We start from the raw sequence: 17,721 nt of genomic DNA on the forward strand, positions 1-17,721 counted from the left end.
AGGCGGTTTCCCCCTATTCCTCCTCCTCCTCGATCTCCACCAAATCAAATCAAAACAATCAAAAATCCACAACCAATCCATCAATTACATCGATTCATACCTTAATCGAAGCCAAGAACTCCGATTTGGTTCTGGAAGAGCTTGGATCGCCGGTGGTATTTCAACTCTTCGGGAAGCACTCGGATCGACGGGGTTCGGCCTCCAAGTTGAAGGCAGAGGGCACCAAGGCGAGGGTCGACGTCGAGAAGCCCTCCTCCGTGCTCGTGCTTCGTCGGAGATGCGCCTAGGATGGAGACGTTTTTCTGCCGAATCCAGGGGTAGCTAGTGGAGCTTCGGCGCTGCGTGGGACGGCGTGTCGAGCTCGGGGTCGGTAGTGGAGGGTCGCGCGAAGCTGCCCAGGCCGGCGGTGGGCGACACGGACGAGCGGTGAGGGAGATCGCCGGTGATGGATTTTCTGAGGGAGGGAGGGTGCGAATCGGGGAGAGAGAATGGGGAGGGAGGCGGATGGGAGAGAGAGAGAAGGGTTTCCTGAAATGGAAACCCTAATCACAAAAATACCCTTTTATACTCGTTTTCAAAATCGGAAACTAACTTCCGACGTTAATAACTCTTACGTACGACGTCCGATTTGAACGCATCACATACTCACGAACTCGTATCGACGAGCTCTACAACTTTTGTGAAGGAAGTTTTCGCAACCGAGCGACGGAATAAAAGTCGATCTATACGTTGCGGTAACGTTACGTTTTCTAATTAAACGATCCGAGAACGTTTCCGTTTTCGTCTCGAAATGTTGCAAACCTCCAATTGTCGTCTTGAATTACTTTCACAAGTTTAACACTTTAAAAATACTCGACATTTAGTTTCTAAAATATTCGGGTTATTACAACGATGTAATAGTTTATTTAAATTAGTTTGCTTAAATTAGTTTGATTAATAAAAGTCATAATCTAAACATAACAAGTAACGTATGGTAATTTAGGTGGGACCTGGGCTCATTAGGCCTAAGATTGGGTTAATTAGGTGGGTTTGGGTCATCGACTCAGACCTTAGGTTTTGTTTATTTTTAAGGCGTCATGTAGTCTCTCCTTCTTGAGTGGGGGTTTAGGATGTCGGTAGGTTGAGTCGTTGGTCATGTGCGCCATATTTTATGGTGCATGTCATCTCTGGGGACTATCTAATCTTTGGTTTCTTTCTTATTGTTGATATAATGGTGATGGTTGTTTATGCATTTGTGTTGGAGTTTTGGTATATAATGTTTATTAAAGCGGTTTTCTTTTTGAGGATTGACTGTGAGGAGGTATCGATTGCTTCTGAATTTATTTAGGTTATAGTTGAATCTTTTAGGTTATTGTCCACTGTAATCGCTGGTTTTAGTAGGGAGGGATATGTGACTGGTTATGTTCACCATTATAATCTCCCTCCGGTTGTATTTTTTAGATTCTATGTTAATATATTATATTATTCTAAAAAAAGTAACGTATGGTAATTTTAATAAACAACTTACGCTCTTTTGCACGAGTTGACGCTGGTTACGTGGGAAAACAATAGCCATCAAAGAATCCATCTTACAAATGATATTTATAACGAAATCATCATGCCACTTTAATGCAATAGCGTGAACACATTCTCTTATAGAAAAAATAAATTACAAAGAGCGTGAATACTCTTAATTCATTTATTATATTTCATTCAAATCATTTGATTAATCTCTAATTTGCCCGGTATTAAAAGATCTTTAATTCAAAGGATATCATAACATCGATGCTAATCATAATTCGTGAGACGAATAGTGGGATGCTTGAAAGTCATAGAGGATTCACCTGAAAAATTATAATTTTAGAAAAGGAAATTGAGTTGACTGTTTGAGCACTCGGCCCAAATTTGGACAAGTCGTGTGAGATTAGGGTTTAACAAAAATCAAAATCGAGCAGCAGTTTTCAAAGATAGGGTTTTAATAAAATATCAAACACTTCTTCTACATATAAAACCCTTCTCAGTTTGATGCACAGACTCTCAGACTCGACCGAACCTTCAACTAGGAACACAAAGCCTCCTGGTTTTTCAGTCCCAACCCAAAGCTGAGTTAAAGGGAAGAGACCCAGAACTTGTTTCTGTATAAAGTGAAGCAACAATGTCGACGGATCTCAGTGATTTCATTGTCATCAAGGAAGGGGAGGCTGAGATTCTCATGCATACTAAAAACCAAGTCTTTTACAACAAGACCCAGGTGAGAAAAATCTTCTCTTTTTTGATGAGTTTGTGTTTTTGGCTTATTGGATTGGTGGTGTTATTGATTGTGCTATTTGTGAGCTTTGTTGTTTCTGGATTGGAAGTTTGGAAAGATTAGAATTTTGGGTTATGGTAGAGTAGTGTAGAAAATTAAGAGGAGAAATATGTAGTCTTGAATTGAAGAAGCCCCAAGTTTGGAGATTGTCTTTGTGGTATTAATATTGGCTGGGGGAATGTTTGGTTGGGGTGAAGTAGTAGCCTTTTGAGTTATGTATGCTTGATTGGCTTATGATTTACGTTGAGTATCGTTGGAGTTTGTTTATACTTTGAGGATATGGAGTGCAAGTGCAATATTGTGAAGTTACAAATTGGGAGCAAAGGATCACTCAAACACATTATTTATCGTTAGATACAATGTAGTGCCTAGATGGATGGTGATGTGATAAGTATAGCTATTGACTGCTCTGCGATATGTTAATTTAAATTCTTCTTGGCTCTGAGATTTCTTATATACTTGGCCTTAGTTCTTGCTCTCTGTTATAGGTTAACAATAGAGATATCTCGATTGCTGTTATGCGGGCATTTGTAGACAAACGCAAAGAGGAGCATGAAGCGCGATTATCCAAGAAGAAAAAGATAGCGCCAGTGGATTCTGAGAAAGATGTTTCAGAATCTGTTGTACAAAATGCATCTAATGAACCTGCTGTCAATGGACATTCCAATGGGGATTGTGAAATGCCAGAAGATAAATCTCAAAATGAATCATGTAGCATTCTGGAAGAACCAAGCAAGACCACAGAGGGAAAAGGACGAGCGGAGCTGAAGCCACCAAGAGTTCTTGAGGTGCTTGCAGGACTTTTGATTTGATCAATCTTGGTATTTTGTATCTGCAATCCTAGTTTTGGAAGATGAAAATCCTCAGTTCTATATTGTGTCATTTGGCTTTTCAGGCGTTGTCAGCTTCTGGCTTAAGAGCTCTTAGGTATGCTCGTGAAGTAGAAGGGATTGGTCAAGTTGTGGCCCTAGACAATGATAAAGGTAATTTTCAGATTCTGTGTTTAATAACCTTTCAAAAGTTCATGGCCATTTTTGTGGTTCAAGGCATTTTCCAGGACCATTTGTTTGTTACTCAAGGAAATGCATTAATAGATATATAATACTAAAGAGTAGATAGTTCCCATGGAGATACATATTAACATTATAAATTGCTTATTTGTGTAGCTGGAAATGATATCCGCCCTATAAAATAAAATTTTGTACAGTCATATCTTAGTGTCACTTGATTTTTAGCTTCTAAATCAACTTTTATTTGCGTTCCTGCAGTATCAGTTGAAGCTTGTAGGAGAAACATCAAGTTCAATGGTTCAATTGCATGTTCAAAGGTGGAATCACATCTTGTTGATGCTCGTGTGCATATGCTCACCCACGCAAAAGAATTTGATGTGGTATGCATATGATGTATTTTCATAAAACCTTGTTAAGAATTATTTATCTAAATTTGACTAATGAGTAATATCGATACCTAAAACTGGAAATAATAGAAAATTAACGTAAATATTTATGGAGTTTTACTGCTTGGGTGGATTTACTTTTACCTCTGTTCCTTAGCTTCAGGTTTGAACTATTAGGGTACTAATTTGTAACATGGTCAACTGACTTACATTTACTGTTCATTGTTTCAGGTTGATCTTGATCCATATGGTTCTCCCTCTGTCTTCTTGGATTCTGCAATTCAAGCTGTTGCGGATGGAGGCATGCTCATGTGTACCGCAACAGATATGGCAGTACTGTGTGGTGGTAATGGGGAGGTTTGCTATTCAAAGTAAGCACTCATACCTTTATGCTTATCTAGTTTGAGTGATCATTGTTCTGAACTTCTGATTCATGGACTCATCTATCATGAATTGTTTGTCGTATCAGGTATGGTTCCTATCCATTAAAGGGGAAATATTGCCATGAAATGGCTCTCAGGATCCTCCTAGCCTGCATTGAGGTATTATTATGCTCTTGATCGTACCTTGTCCCTTGTATATGCATAAGTAAAACTTTTTCTTGATACTGTTGCCAGAAGTGTAACCCACATTGGAAAATATCTACTAATGTAGTTTTTATATCATCATGAAGCAGTTGTCTTTCTAGAGAGATGTATGTAATTATGATTATTTTCGATGAAGTTAAAAAATGTTACTCCCCGGCTGTATGATATTTAGGTTTCAATTATTGAATTCTTCATAGTATTTCCTAGTGCCTAACTGACATACCTTTGTACAATGCAGAGCCATGCAAATCGGTACAAAAGATACATTGTTCCTGTGCTATCGGTTCAGATGGACTTTTATGTTCGTGTTTTTGTCCGAGTCTACTCGTAGGTGGCCTAATTATTTTATACTTGTTTGCATTATCGTGCTAGGAACTTAATCTTTCCTTTATTGTTGACTAACAACTCAAAAATTGATTGCAGCTCAGCAAGTGCTATGAAGAACACTCCCCTTAAGCTTTCCTACGTTTATCAATGCATTGGATGTGATTCTTTTCATTTGCAGCCTATTGGAAGGACTGTCACAAAGGTGTGTTGCATATTATATGTTTGCATGTACACCACTATTGATGTTGACACTCCCCTTCATGATGTTGATACTCCTCCTTGTACACCACCTTTGATGTATAAACTGTGAAAACATTTCTGACTTAAATTTCTTAAGATCTCCTTAAAATTATATTGAAAGTTATTACGTGTCGCTGTTTTGATAAGTTACGTTAGACTGCTTGGAAAGTTATGACTAAATGTCTGAGATAGTTATCTATAATAGTTGTCTTGTTTTGTGTCTCTGCTGGGGTGCTTTGGATCTTTTTTATCTTTACTGATATACCTGTCTCTGTCTATATTGTAGCTGTCCTTTTGATTTTTGATGGAAATTTACATGGTCATTGAAGGGACCTATAGCTTTAGATCAGTCGATTTGTTTACTTTGCTGAGTTTATATTCAATTGGCAAAATTCTTCCTGCTAAGGTACTTGTTTGCTTTGTCAGAACACCAGTGTGAGATATCTTCCGGGTTTTGGTCCTACTGTTCCTCAAAATTGCACTGATTGTGGAAAGAAATTCAACATGGGTGGGCCTATATGGTCTGCTCCTATCCATGATCAAGAATGGGTTACTTCCATACTCTCAGATGTGAAATCAATGAAGGATCGGTATCCTGCTTATGATCGCATCTCTGCTGTACTGACAACAATTTCAGAGGTCTGAACATTGCTTTAATAATCTTCCTATACAGTCATTTAGTCATGCCATTGTGACTGAAAATTGGATGCTACTGAAAATGTATATTTATTCGGAGAGTAATAAATAGTGATAGCAACAAATGCAAATTTTCACGGGTTTGCTAGCAGTTGTTTGAGTAGTGTGTTTGTATTGTTGCAGGAATTGCCAGATGTTCCTCTGTTCTTAAGTCTGCACAGCCTCTGTGCCACCCTCAAGTGCACTTCCCCATCCGCGGTTATTTTCCGTTCTGCTGTGATAAATGCAGGATATCGTATATCTGGAACGCATGTAAACCCATTGGGGTTGAAGTCAGATGCTCCTATGGATATCATTTGGGACATCATGCGCTGCTGGGTAAGGATTCTCTTACTCGCTTAGTTTTCTTGCTTCTTGTTTGATGCATATAAATACTTTCTTTGACAAATCTGGGATCCGCCACTGTGCTTCTGTCGTTGATCCTGCAACTCCCGTCTTGTTAAATACACTGGCTATCCCTGAGATTGTCTTGTTCACTCCTGTGGGATTTTATGTACAGGTAAAAAATCATCCAGTTAAAGCTCAACCTCCGGAACATTCAGGAAGTGTGATACTTGCTAAAGAACCTGTCCTTCAAGTATGTTTGCCCCTTTGTTATATTTTCTCTGTGCTTAGTGATTTTCTGTTTTTGAATAGTTTTGCATTTTATCTTTCTTGCAACTTCTTCTTTTCTGTGTGGTCATATGACTGTGTATATGTGATAGAGATGGCACATATTTGTCTGTTTGTTCAACCTTCATGTTGCTGAAATTTGCTTCTATTTCCTTTTGACAGGCAAATTTTGCTCGAGCTGTTGCGTCTCTTAGCAAGGCACAAGTCAAGAAGGTTGCACGATTCCTTCCAAACCCGGAAAGGCATTGGGGTCCAAAGCTTAGGGCAGGTCGTCAAATCACCAGCAAGCACATTTCTCTCTTGGGTCCAGAGGCTGTCAATGGAATTCTTAACCAGGAAGAAGATGGTGAGGAACATGATGCAAAGCGTCAAAAGACTGAAGATAATCCTGCTTCAAGCTGCTGATGAAATGAAGGCCCTTAGTATGGCAATCAAGTTGACCTAGAGCTCCATGCCCTCCCCGCCGTTATTTGGAGAGGAGAGAGAGATAGAGAGATCTCTCTTTGATGCATCAAGTAAAGATCGAATGGAGCTGCAACTTTCTAGTGATTTATGAGCCAACTTAGTAATTCAGACTTTGAAAGACAAAATTTTGTTTATATATGAGTTTGTAACCATTGTTTCTTGGATTAGCTTCCAAAGTTTGTTGTTGAATAATTTGGTTATACGTTTTACGGTACGCTGCTTGAAATGAATCAGTCACAGGCTAAACCTTTACCGCATGGTTTAACTTTCCATTTTCCAGTGAAGACTTTTTGTGACATCAATCCAGAATTCGTCTCTATGAAACAGTGACATCGATCATAGCCATAAGTTCGTATTCATATGGAGTTTACTTACTGCTAATCAAACGTGTAGCCTAGTTCTGGTGTTTGACCTAATCCCAACCATGCTTTCTGCTTACACATATGAGCTGTTTATGGATTGGCACATTAATTTTTGAACAAGAATTTGGTGCCAACTGAGGTAAGATGCCAAACAGTAGGGTGCTATCTAGGACAAAGTCTTTGTCTTGTACTTCCTAAACATTTAGATTAACAAATCCATGCCTTGACCTTGTTGTACTTCCTAAACATTTACTTAACCACAGAAACTGCTTAACCTGTAGGTTTCCTTTTATTTGTTTCGAAAGACCTTTACAATAGGCTACAATTAGATTCAGCCGCTAATTTTGAATCAATCAACACCAACTCTAGCTGGATCATCATTCCTTATATTATTGCATCTGTCTAGTCCATACCAAGCTATTCTATGTTTTTCTGAGTGCTATATATTATGAACAGTCAGCTCATGGAAACATTGAATTGTGATACCTCGATGAAAGGCTATCGTTCATTTATGTATCAATACGTCAATTTTTAGTATTGTCAGATTAATTTAGAGTTGAATCAATCAAAAATACCCTTGATAGTCGACATTCCTATAATTTTAATAGTATTGATATTTGACAGTCTCAAAAAAATATTTTTTGATTAAGTACATTAGTCACCAACATTAACATATTGTAAAATTTATACTATCAGTATCTCAAAAGTCAAAACTTGTATGTGGTAACTGGTAAGACTGTTGCTCTAGCTAGCTTCCTTCTGTTTACCAGATAAAGTTAACTGTGTGAGAAACATCAAATAGAGTCAAATATGGCTGCAGTAATACCCAGATGATTCCAAATGCAACCTAAACACTTTTTCAAATTGCTTTCATGGTGCCAAAACCTTTTCCTCTATTAGGAAAATGCTGGTATCTAAACCCCTGATTGTGATGGACTCATGATGATCAGGCTCTCACAACTTTTTCCCATTCAAAACTCTAATTAAAGTATTCTCAAGCAAATTTTTTCATACAATATTAGTTTTCACTGATTAGCTAGGCAGGCACATATACAACACCTTCTTTTCTTTTTTGTATTTTTGCATATATAGAGTTGCAGGGTGATACACACGCTACCGCGTACCAAGCTTCTCTTTTCACCTGGGTTTCCTGTTCATTCTAGCTTGTTTGTGTAATTGTGTGTAACCCAAGAACTTCGAAGACTGATATTCTAGAAGCGAAATGGGATTCCTGTTGTCCAAGTTATCCAGTTTGGCAACTGTTGTTCTGTTCGGGCTTGCTTTCTGCAGCTTCTTCACCTCAACAGGTTGGTTCAGCCTTCTTCTTCCTGAATCTGCATTTGATGTTCCCAAAGTTTCAATCTTTGTGTAGGTTATCACTGTTCTGTTAGTGGGTTTCTTCTTGTTAATTCTGTAGGGCCTGCATGTATCTCATTCTTAGCAATGGCTTTCAGCTGGGTTTTGGCTACTTTGGGTATTGACTACTGACTTTGACAGATAGGGGAATTGGTTTGTTTTCTTCATCTCAAAATTTTGTAATGCTTTTACATATATGTAATCTAGTCTATATCTATATGTTTTAGTATTGATCAATTTACAAAACTGGGTATCAGAAAGTACAGTATGGTGTTAAGTTTAACAGTTGAGTACCATGAAGGTCCACAATTTCATTGTCCTCTGTTTTTCTCCGGTAATGAAAGTCCTAACTTCCATTGCTGGAGTTAATGTGTTGTTAAAGTCAAAATTCTCTATTGCTTATTAAAATGCATACCTCTTATTAATACACAGGCCATAGTCAAAGGCAGTACAATCTGATAAATTAACTTCTGAGAGGAAGTGTTTCTCTTGATAACTTGTTTACCAGAAGTTTAGAACAGAAATTTTATGCCAATTTTGGCTCATTTCAATATAATTAAACTCAAAACAGGGTCCTCTGTTCCTGTTTGTTGTCAATACTCAATACAGATTTTAATCCTTTCTGTTTCATGCCACTCTTTGAGATACAGCACCATGTGCAATGTGCAAATAGATATTCATGTGAACTATGGTTTTGTTCTTGTTCTCACTTCAATAAAAAGTTTGAAGCTGTTTACCAGTCGCGAGTTCTATATAAAATTCTGAAGTTGTTTAAATAAAGGAAGACATACTGAAATACAAAAATTAATTCAGCTATGGACAGCTATGGACAATTTCTCACTCAAGTTTCACATTCCCATCATGCTCACTGTCTTCTTTTTCCTGCTTGTTGATGTCCAGATGCATATGATCCTCTTGATCCTAATGGCAACATCACAATCAAGTGGGATATCATCAGCTGGACCCCTGATGGCTATGTTGTAAGTACCTTTTGAGTTCTTAGCAAATGATATATGGTACAATCTTACACTAGTTGCATGTTCAACATGGACGGCTTCTTATCAGGATTCTCAACATGGATTCATTTGCATTCGAGGTAATAGGAAGAGGTAATGAGCATTCTTTTGTATGAACAGGCTGTTGTTACGCTTTTTAACTTCCAGCAGTATAGACACATTCAAGCACCAGGCTGGACGGTTGGATGGACATGGGCAAAGAAGGAGGTAATATGGAGCATGGTGGGAGGACAAGCCACCGAGCAAGGGGATTGTTCGAAATTCAAGCCAACTCCGCCACATTGCTGCAAAAAGATCCCAACCATTGTTGATCTACTCCCTGGAACTCCATACAATCAGCAGTATTCCAATTGTTGTAAAGGTGGGGTGCTGAGCTCATGGATGCAGGATCCATCGAGTGCTGCATCATCTTTTCAACTAAGTGTTGGTAGATCTGGAACCACCAACAAGACAGTTAGACTTCCGAAAAACTATACCCTAATGGGACCTGGGCCGGGGTACACTTGTGGTGTTGCAAAAGTTGTCAAACCAACTAGATTTTACACTGCTGATAAAAGAAGAGTCTCTCAGGCCATGAGTAAGTTGATCAATGTCTTATAAATCTCTTGACGTGCAAGTACTTTAGCTAAGAAATACCTTTTGGCTTAACCTTCACTTTTTGGTGGCAGTGACATGGAATGTGACATGCACATATTCACAGTTCTTGGCTCAGAAAGCTCCTCCTTGCTGTGTCTCAATGTCTTCCTTCTACAATGACACTGTAGTTCCCTGCCCAACATGTTCGTGTGGCTGCCAAAACAACATAACTCATCCTGGAAGCTGTGTAGTGTGAGCTCTCTCAGCCATGAACTTCTTCCTAAACTTCTTTCTAGTTTCGAAGATGTATTAATTTCTCCTAAAGACTTGATGTGAATTTGCAGGCCAGATTCTCCATATTTGGCTTCAGTTGTTTCAGCCGGTGATAAGAATTCACCTTTGGTTAGATGTACTAGCCATATGTGCCCGATCAGAGTTCATTGGCATGTCAAGCTGAATTACAAGGAATACTGGCGAGTAAAGATTACAGTTACAAACTTTGATTACAGGAGGAACTATTCTAATTGGAACTTGGTTGTCCAACACCCTAATTTTGACAATCTGACCGAAGTTTTCAGCTTCAATGCAAAGTCCTTGACTCCTTATGGAAGTATAAGTATGTTATCCTCACTTATTAGTTCCTTTGTTTGTCGTTGTTTGCAATCAATTTGAGCTGATATTTGAAGTTTTAAGGATTTTCTAGAACATCTGCACATGTTAAGTTTCCTTTTTTTTATACAGTACGGCAGTTTGGAGTTGTAATATGTTGTCTTTCTAACAGATGATACCGTAATGCTATGGGGAGTCAAGTTCTACAATGAATTGCTAGTGCAATCTGGACCTCTCGGCAATGTGCAGTCAGAGCTGCTTTTTAAGAAGAATCCAGCAACCTTTACTTTTGACAAGGGATGGGCGTTCCCGAGAAGGATCTATTTTAATGGTGATACTTGTGTAATGCCACCTCCGGATGCCTTTCCACATTTGCCAAATGCTGGTTTCCGACAGTATGTTTCTCTGCTTACTGTGATCATGGTTTCAGTATCAACATTTGCATTCATATACGCGTATGCTTAGACTCTACTCGCGCAAATGCATCATATCTGAGATTTTAAAAGGGATTGGTCTGACCTTGCAATTCACAAAGGCCACTTAAATTTTTGTGCACTTTTATGGAGAGCTTCAACTATGAAACTGGAAGTAAGTGAGTGTGCCACTGATGCTCATATGTTGGACTGCATAAAGGTTGCAGCTTAGCTGTTCTGATGTATAGTCATCATTCTTGTTGCAACTCTGTTAGTTGTAAATTTACCATTCTGTGTTGTAATTGTCATTGTGTATCAGCTACAATGTTTCAGAAGGATTTGAATATATGGTCAACAGGCAAAAAAAGATAGGGATTTCAATCAGATGTTTCTATGGATATAAGTAGCTTTTATCTCTCTACCATTCTCATGATTCATATCTGCCTTTTAATTGAGTGTTCATTTGCTAGTGAATCTGCTTAAAATTGAACCTTTGCAGCTTTAAAATATTCACTAAAATGTCTTTAGATTTATTCTTCTAAGTGGTGAGGCTAAATGATTCATATTACGAAATATTCACCGAAAATTCCATACCAGCCTATACAAAATATCTCTATGCACAAGATACATATCAATTAGTCATGTTTAATTGATTTTTTTAGTACTTGTGTTTCATCATTCTGTGTTACAGTGTTAGAATATCCTTAAGCTTCAAATTCTATGTAATCAAATCACTGTAAAAAACTCTAAGTACCCACATCACCAAATAGCTACCAACAACAAAATTAATGTGGAAACCAACGCAGGGAAAGAAAGTAGATTCTGAGGGGCAGAATTAGGAAGAAATGGGTATGCATCAGGTGGAGGCATCTGGCACTCATCACCATTGAAGTAAACTTTGCGAGGAAATGCCCACCCCTCCTTGAATGTGAATGTGTTTGTGTCCTTCTTAAGAAGAATCTCCGACTGAACGTTCCCTAATGGCCCGGCTTCCATTAATTGGTCATTGAAGTATTTCAATCCATAGAACATACCAGTATCATCTGCACATGTAACAATGCACTGTGTTAGTCTAGCTCTAGCATTAAGCCCGGAACATGATCTGTAAAAAGATTAAGGAAAATGCATAGTTAGCAAACTCACTTATGGACTCATACGGAACAATAGGCTTGTAATCAAAACTGTAAACTTGTGTGACATTGTTGAGATTAGGATGCTGAACAACCAGAGTCCAAAGCGTGTAGTTCATCCGATAGTTAAAGTTTGTAACCGAAACCTTCACACGCCAGTACTCCTTGTAGTTCACTTTTACATGCCAGTGAACTCTCACCGGGCACATGTGGTGTGTGCACTGCATTAGAGGGGCATTATCTTTCTTTGGTGTGTTAACTCCCACCATGCTCAACATTTTGGAGTTGCTTCTGCAATACCATCAAGAATTATGTGATTTAGGTGCCTATCTTTGCACAATTGCACTGATTATATATATCTTCCAAAGTATGCAAAAGGGTGACTTACTTGACACACCTGTCCTTGTTATGGCAACCACAAGAACAAGATGGGCAAGGAACAACTGTTTCGTTGTAGAAGGACGAGAGTGATACACAACAACTTGGGTTTTTCCTGGCCAGAAGCTGTGAATAAGTACATGTCGCATTCCATGTCACTGCACAACATATGATACATATCAGAATCAAACATTGTAGAATAAAATGAAGTGAAAATAAGATCTTCTGAATCAGATGAACTTACTGAGAGCTTGAGTCTTACGACGACGATCAGGTGAGAAAAAGCTGGTGGGAGGCACAACTTTAGCCTTGCCACAAGTGTAGCCTGGACCTGGTCCTAGCAGAGTGAAGTTCTTGGGAAGTTTTACAGTCTTGTTTGAAGTACCAGCCATTCCAACACTCAGCTGGAAAGCCGAGACAGAAGCTGAAGGATCTTGGCCCCAAGCACCTATTACTCCACCTTTGCAACAGTTTTGATATTGTTGGTTGTATGGCACGCCTGGAAGCAAGTCCACAACTGTGGGGGTTTTCTTGCAACAATGAGGTATGTTTCCTTTGAACTTAGAGCAGTCACCTTGCTCGGTGGTTTGCGCCCCCACCGCAGACCATATCACTTCTTTTTTAGCCCATGTCCAACCTAATGTCCACCCGGGGCTCATTATGTGCCGATACATTTGGAAGTTGTTTATGGTTACAGTGGCCTGCAAAATACAAAGTAGTATTCTGCTTACAACACTGTCATTGATACAATATCACTATGCAATAGTGATGGACATATGGAAATTAATTTGAGAGAAGACAACTTCTGTGTGAGAAAATTATGTGTACTGACCACATAGCCATCTGCTGTCCAAGACATTATATCCCATCTTATGGTTATGTTTCCATTTGGATCCAAGGGATCATATGCAGCTGCGTCGATTCAAAAAGAACGAAAAAAAAGATTAATAACCAAGCATAGAAGTCATGATTTTCCTGTATAATGTAACTGAAGTCTAATGAGCAAGAGCTTACCTGCATATGAAAAAATGACAAGAAGAAATAGAGCTGATACAAAAAACCTCATATCTAGGCCCAAAGACTGACTGTTAATTCGTCGATTATTGAACTATGATGGTATGCTCATGCGAACTTGCTAAGCTGAAGATGTAGCAGACCGATTAGGAGCTGTGTATGAATTTAACGAATATAAAGACTGTATGAAGGAAACTTTGTTTGCTTTTCTATACAGATCGGTTACCTAATAGTTGTTGGACACTTGTAACATTCCTCAAAGTTCTACCATATGTTAGTCTCATTTGGAGACTTCTGTTTGGATTTCCAAATCTTAAAGCAACTTCTAAGTGAAACCAGACATGAAAAAAATAATGTGGAATGAAGTTGACAGGTTGTGAGTTTGGCAGTCGAAGCTAAGAAACTAGATTGCTAAATAAACTAAGGCCTAATCAAACCACACATGCTAATATTTCTGACTGATTATATGATTTCTGATCATACTGATCATTTTTAAGAAAGCTGCCAACTGATAACCTTCCAAGGTTGTCTAGAACTATGTTCAGGTCTCTATGTTTAAACTTAGAAGCATGAGTTTCATGGAAGCAAAGTAGGGACGAGTAATCAGTCCTTTTCTGATAGAAAGACTACTCAAGTACTCAACAACTTCAGCAAATCTGCAATTAACAGAATTGGATTGCTTGAGCACTAAAATTGATTATACCTTCTTTTTTTCCAGAGTCTTAGGCCACTTCATGATTTGGGCCCTCCATCAAAATCATGAGTTCATGACCAACCCATGAACAAGTACATGAAGGAAAATATGTACAGTTCCTTGAGTTATGAGTTTAAAACGGTCTCAATTGTTCTAGACCATCATTCAACTTGTTGGGTTTTTTTTAGAAGATTAGGTGCAACTTAGCATCAAATGTTAGTGTGCAAAGCACACAAAAATATTGAATCAACTAGGTGATAAATAAATACACTGCTTTTATTCATCTGATGAGAACATCTTAAGATAACTTAATTTGATCTATAACTATATTTAATGAAAATGAAAGGTTGGAGTTAATTCAAACTTGAACTCAAATCAATACCATTTTCTTTTAGGTGTCAACTTGAACACCTTTCCGAAAATCCACTCCCACAATGCTAATTAAGTCCAATTCATGTTTCAAAGAAAACTTCCAAAACTAAAACATGAAGAGAATATGTCATTATTCAAATTAACTTTCTTCCTTAATTATGAAAAAAGCTCCTTATAAATCATCAAAATTTGTTATTTATTGGTCCATTGCTCACGTACTATTTCAAACTCTCGGCACCCAAATTCCACACACCGGCCGGCGACTTCCAAGTTTTACTCCCCCAATCCGCCGCATCAACCTCGACCCTCTTGGCCGTCCTTGGCTGGTATCTTGAGCATAAGTTAGTCATCTTGCTCTGTGGAATGTTCTAGAATGTTGCCCCGATGTGAAATGTGATGGTGCAGACGTTTATAGCCTAGCTCGATCAGGCCTTGTGAAACAGGTATTGTGTGATACATTAGAAACGAAGGAAAACTTCTAACAGAACCGTGATTTTTTATTCAAACTAAATGGAGAAATAGAGTTTGATAGAGAGAAGTAGAATCTATATCGGGATACAGCGGTCCGAGAAGGCATGGCCGAGAACATGTTCCTCACGAATTAGTGGCAATTTTAAAATTTTGCAAACTTGTCTGCTATTTTATGTTGGTTGGAATTGAGGTTTTTGTACTTCATTTGTTGGAATTTTGCAATCTATGATGCTGTCCTCGAGATAATAAGCAACAGCCTGGCTTTGGATTAGTGAAAACATAGGTTTACCATATCGTTATCCACATGCATGAAGGGTCTAAATCAGGAAATTAATAAATTTCCCAACTCAATTTTCCAAGATGTTCACCTTTCATTCTTTTGAGGATATATTGCTTGGAACATTCTAGTGATAGGGTCGAGAGCCATAATATTCAAAGTTTCAAACACCATTGGCCTATTGGAAGCGCGTGATTTCAAAAGTGGAGGATTAAATGAAAAAACCAGAGGCTGAGCCGCTGGTTTCTGTTAAGTCAAAACTCTATGCTGCCCACAGTAATAAGATTTTTATAGCGCGCAGAAGATTTTTTCCATATTCCTTTCCTTGTTAATTTGCTCGGATTCTCCAATCCGATGAAACACTACTACATATACCAACACTAGGGTCACATAGAACTTCATTCCAAACAGTGCAAAAGAAAGAAGAAATATCAGAAAAGCAAACTACTATTGGGGTGTTGTGATTAGTTTGGTCACACTAAGAAGCACTAGCTAGAGCTACCCAACGTACTTCTGTTCCAGAGCCGAAGAAGGGCGTGGTGAGATGGGGCGTTGGATTAGGCCTGAGGTGAGCAAGATATCCTAGGGGTGGCAATGGTATAGAAAACCATTCCAACCAATTCGTATACCAACCGTACCAAATATGTTGGTATATCAAATACTTGGTACATGGTATATGGTACAGTATACCGTACCAATATTAAAAATATGGTAGGTAGGTGGTATAGATTTTCCATATACCATGGTATATCGTACCTACCAACTTATATTATATTAAATTATTTAATTAAAATATATATATATATATCTTTAAATTTCAATTGTAGATTTATTGAAAAATAAATCCAAACCATATATATCTACTAACCTTAATCTAATCTCTCTGAGTTTCTTTCTCAAGTACACTATTTTTCTCGTCTTCAATTTCTTTATTTAATTATGAATGAATCGATTCAATCGAATTCCCAAGTACAAATGCTTAGACCTATCAGTAGCACCATCACTGCTTACAACATGTCAACATATATCGCATTTAAACCTATCATTTATTTTTTCAATTGTTTTGAGAATTCATAAGTACTTTAACAGTTTGACTATTTGGACTTTGACTTTCTATTTATGACTTTGTATTTGGTAATTTGGTTGAAGTTATATAAGACTTTGGAATTCTATTGTTATTTCACTTATTTATTATTATTTATTTGGGTTGGGCCTTAAAATTTTTGGGCCTTAAATATGTTGGTACAAGTCCATTACCAACCGTACCAACCGAGTACCAACCATACCACTTAATTGGTATACCAACGTTATTGGTTGGTATAAATTGTGGATTTTTCATACCAAATATATATTGGTTGGTATATGGTATTGGAAAATTAAGACTGGTATACCAACCAATCCAGCCCTAAGATATCCATATCCACGTACATCGTTCAGTACATGCATATGTATATTTTGTGATATGATAGAAATTTTGACAAACTTAATCATACAGGTTTACCCGCTAATGGCTGCGATGACATTTGTGACGAGTTTGTGCGCATTTCAGCTTACAAGGAATGTATTCCTCAACCCAGATGTCAGGTATAGTACAATATATATAATCCTTCCATAGTAATTAATTCATATCGATCGATCGGTGAGGAGGAGGAGTATTACCCTAAACATTTGCTTTCATTCTGTGGTGATTGCGTTGCAGAGTAAACAAAACTCACCGGAGAATGGCAGTGCTTGAAAACGAAGAAGAGGGAGAGAGGTATGCCGAACATGGCCTCCGGAAGTTCCTCCGAACCCGACCGCCGGAGGCCCACCATCAATCACTTCTTCTCTCATTCTCAAGAAGATAAATGATTACAATCCATGCAGGCACGTACATTACAGAAAATGATTGAAATTGAAATATCTATTTAGTTTTACTAGATTGTGTTGTTTGCATTTGTAGGTCTACATGTCTTAATTTGGACCTCTTGATGAAATTCTACATGTATGTTTCGAATATATATAATAAGAATGAGTCATGTATGCACTCATTTTTAATTTGATCTGAAAAATTAATGTGCGAAGGGCCCCTATGCAAACATGTGCCGCCTATAACATTGCGGCATTGCGCCATGTGTTACTAATTAACTTACCAAAGAGCTTAACCGTAGTTAACTCACTTAAGCCATCATTATTTTTCGGTTAAATAAAATCATTCAAATGACCCTCTGGATTAAGGGACATCAACTTACTGCTAAACGCTTTGATCTTTGTTCTTAGAGCTGATGGGTTTAGTGAAAGTTTATTCCAGAAAACTAAGATAGTAATTCCTCAGGGAACTTTAGCATCCCAACTATTCCAATCATACTCAGTCGAAATCATGATTCTTAATTCATAAACAAAATGTCCAGTAGCTCATTAAGCAATTAAACCCAACAAGTTCAACCCAATTCGTAATTATCAT

At 38.0% G+C, this 17,721-nt stretch overlaps 3 protein-coding genes and 1 pseudogene across 5 annotated transcripts; 3 read left to right on the plus strand and 1 right to left on the minus strand.

Moving 5' to 3' along the window:
• Window positions 1-1,908: 1,908 nt before the first annotated feature.
• Window positions 1,909-6,869, plus strand: LOC126800938 (probable tRNA (guanine(26)-N(2))-dimethyltransferase 2). 2 transcript variants are annotated; one of them, XM_050528370.1, is made up of 12 exons: window positions 1,909-2,230; window positions 2,757-3,075; window positions 3,183-3,270; window positions 3,556-3,677; window positions 3,915-4,054; window positions 4,153-4,225; window positions 4,509-4,597; window positions 4,694-4,799; window positions 5,264-5,476; window positions 5,657-5,851; window positions 6,033-6,110; window positions 6,308-6,869. In XM_050528370.1, exons 2-12 carry the CDS (start codon window positions 2,806-2,808, stop codon window positions 6,548-6,550), a joined length of 1,617 nt encoding a protein of 538 aa, XP_050384327.1. In that variant the 5' UTR covers window positions 1,909-2,230; window positions 2,757-2,805; the 3' UTR covers window positions 6,551-6,869. The 2 variants fall into 2 exon arrangements, with proteins under 2 accessions (XP_050384327.1, XP_050384326.1); XM_050528369.1 differs by having other exon boundaries at window positions 1,910-2,230; window positions 2,776-3,075.
• Window positions 6,870-8,066: 1,197 nt separating this feature from the next.
• Window positions 8,067-11,344, plus strand: LOC126800939 (protein COBRA-like). Of its 2 annotated transcripts, none has more exons than XM_050528371.1 (6): window positions 8,067-8,279; window positions 9,229-9,308; window positions 9,465-9,921; window positions 10,013-10,172; window positions 10,265-10,536; window positions 10,702-11,344. In XM_050528371.1, the coding sequence occupies exons 1-6, from the start codon at window positions 8,195-8,197 to the stop codon at window positions 10,992-10,994; spliced, it is 1,347 nt and encodes a 448-aa protein (XP_050384328.1). In that variant the 5' UTR covers window positions 8,067-8,194; the 3' UTR covers window positions 10,995-11,344. The 2 variants fall into 2 exon arrangements, with proteins under 2 accessions (XP_050384328.1, XP_050384329.1); XM_050528372.1 differs by lacking the exon at window positions 8,067-8,279 and adding an exon at window positions 8,346-8,481.
• Window positions 11,345-11,679: 335 nt separating this feature from the next.
• Window positions 11,680-13,593, minus strand: LOC126800940 (COBRA-like protein 4). The gene is made up of 6 exons (XM_050528373.1): window positions 13,465-13,593; window positions 13,283-13,362; window positions 12,695-13,151; window positions 12,461-12,608; window positions 12,086-12,363; window positions 11,680-11,985 (listed from the first exon to the last, which is right to left on the minus strand). The coding sequence occupies exons 1-6, from the start codon at window positions 13,514-13,516 to the stop codon at window positions 11,702-11,704; spliced, it is 1,299 nt and encodes a 432-aa protein (XP_050384330.1). The 5' UTR covers window positions 13,517-13,593; the 3' UTR covers window positions 11,680-11,701.
• Window positions 13,594-15,650: 2,057 nt separating this feature from the next.
• On the plus strand, window positions 15,651-17,323 carry LOC126799999 (uncharacterized; annotated as a pseudogene).
• Window positions 17,324-17,721: the final 398 nt, after the last annotated feature.

This window comes from Argentina anserina, chromosome 6 (genome assembly GCF_933775445.1).
Source record: "Argentina anserina chromosome 6, drPotAnse1.1, whole genome shotgun sequence".
Classification (NCBI taxonomy): Eukaryota; Viridiplantae; Streptophyta; class Magnoliopsida; order Rosales; family Rosaceae; genus Argentina; species Argentina anserina.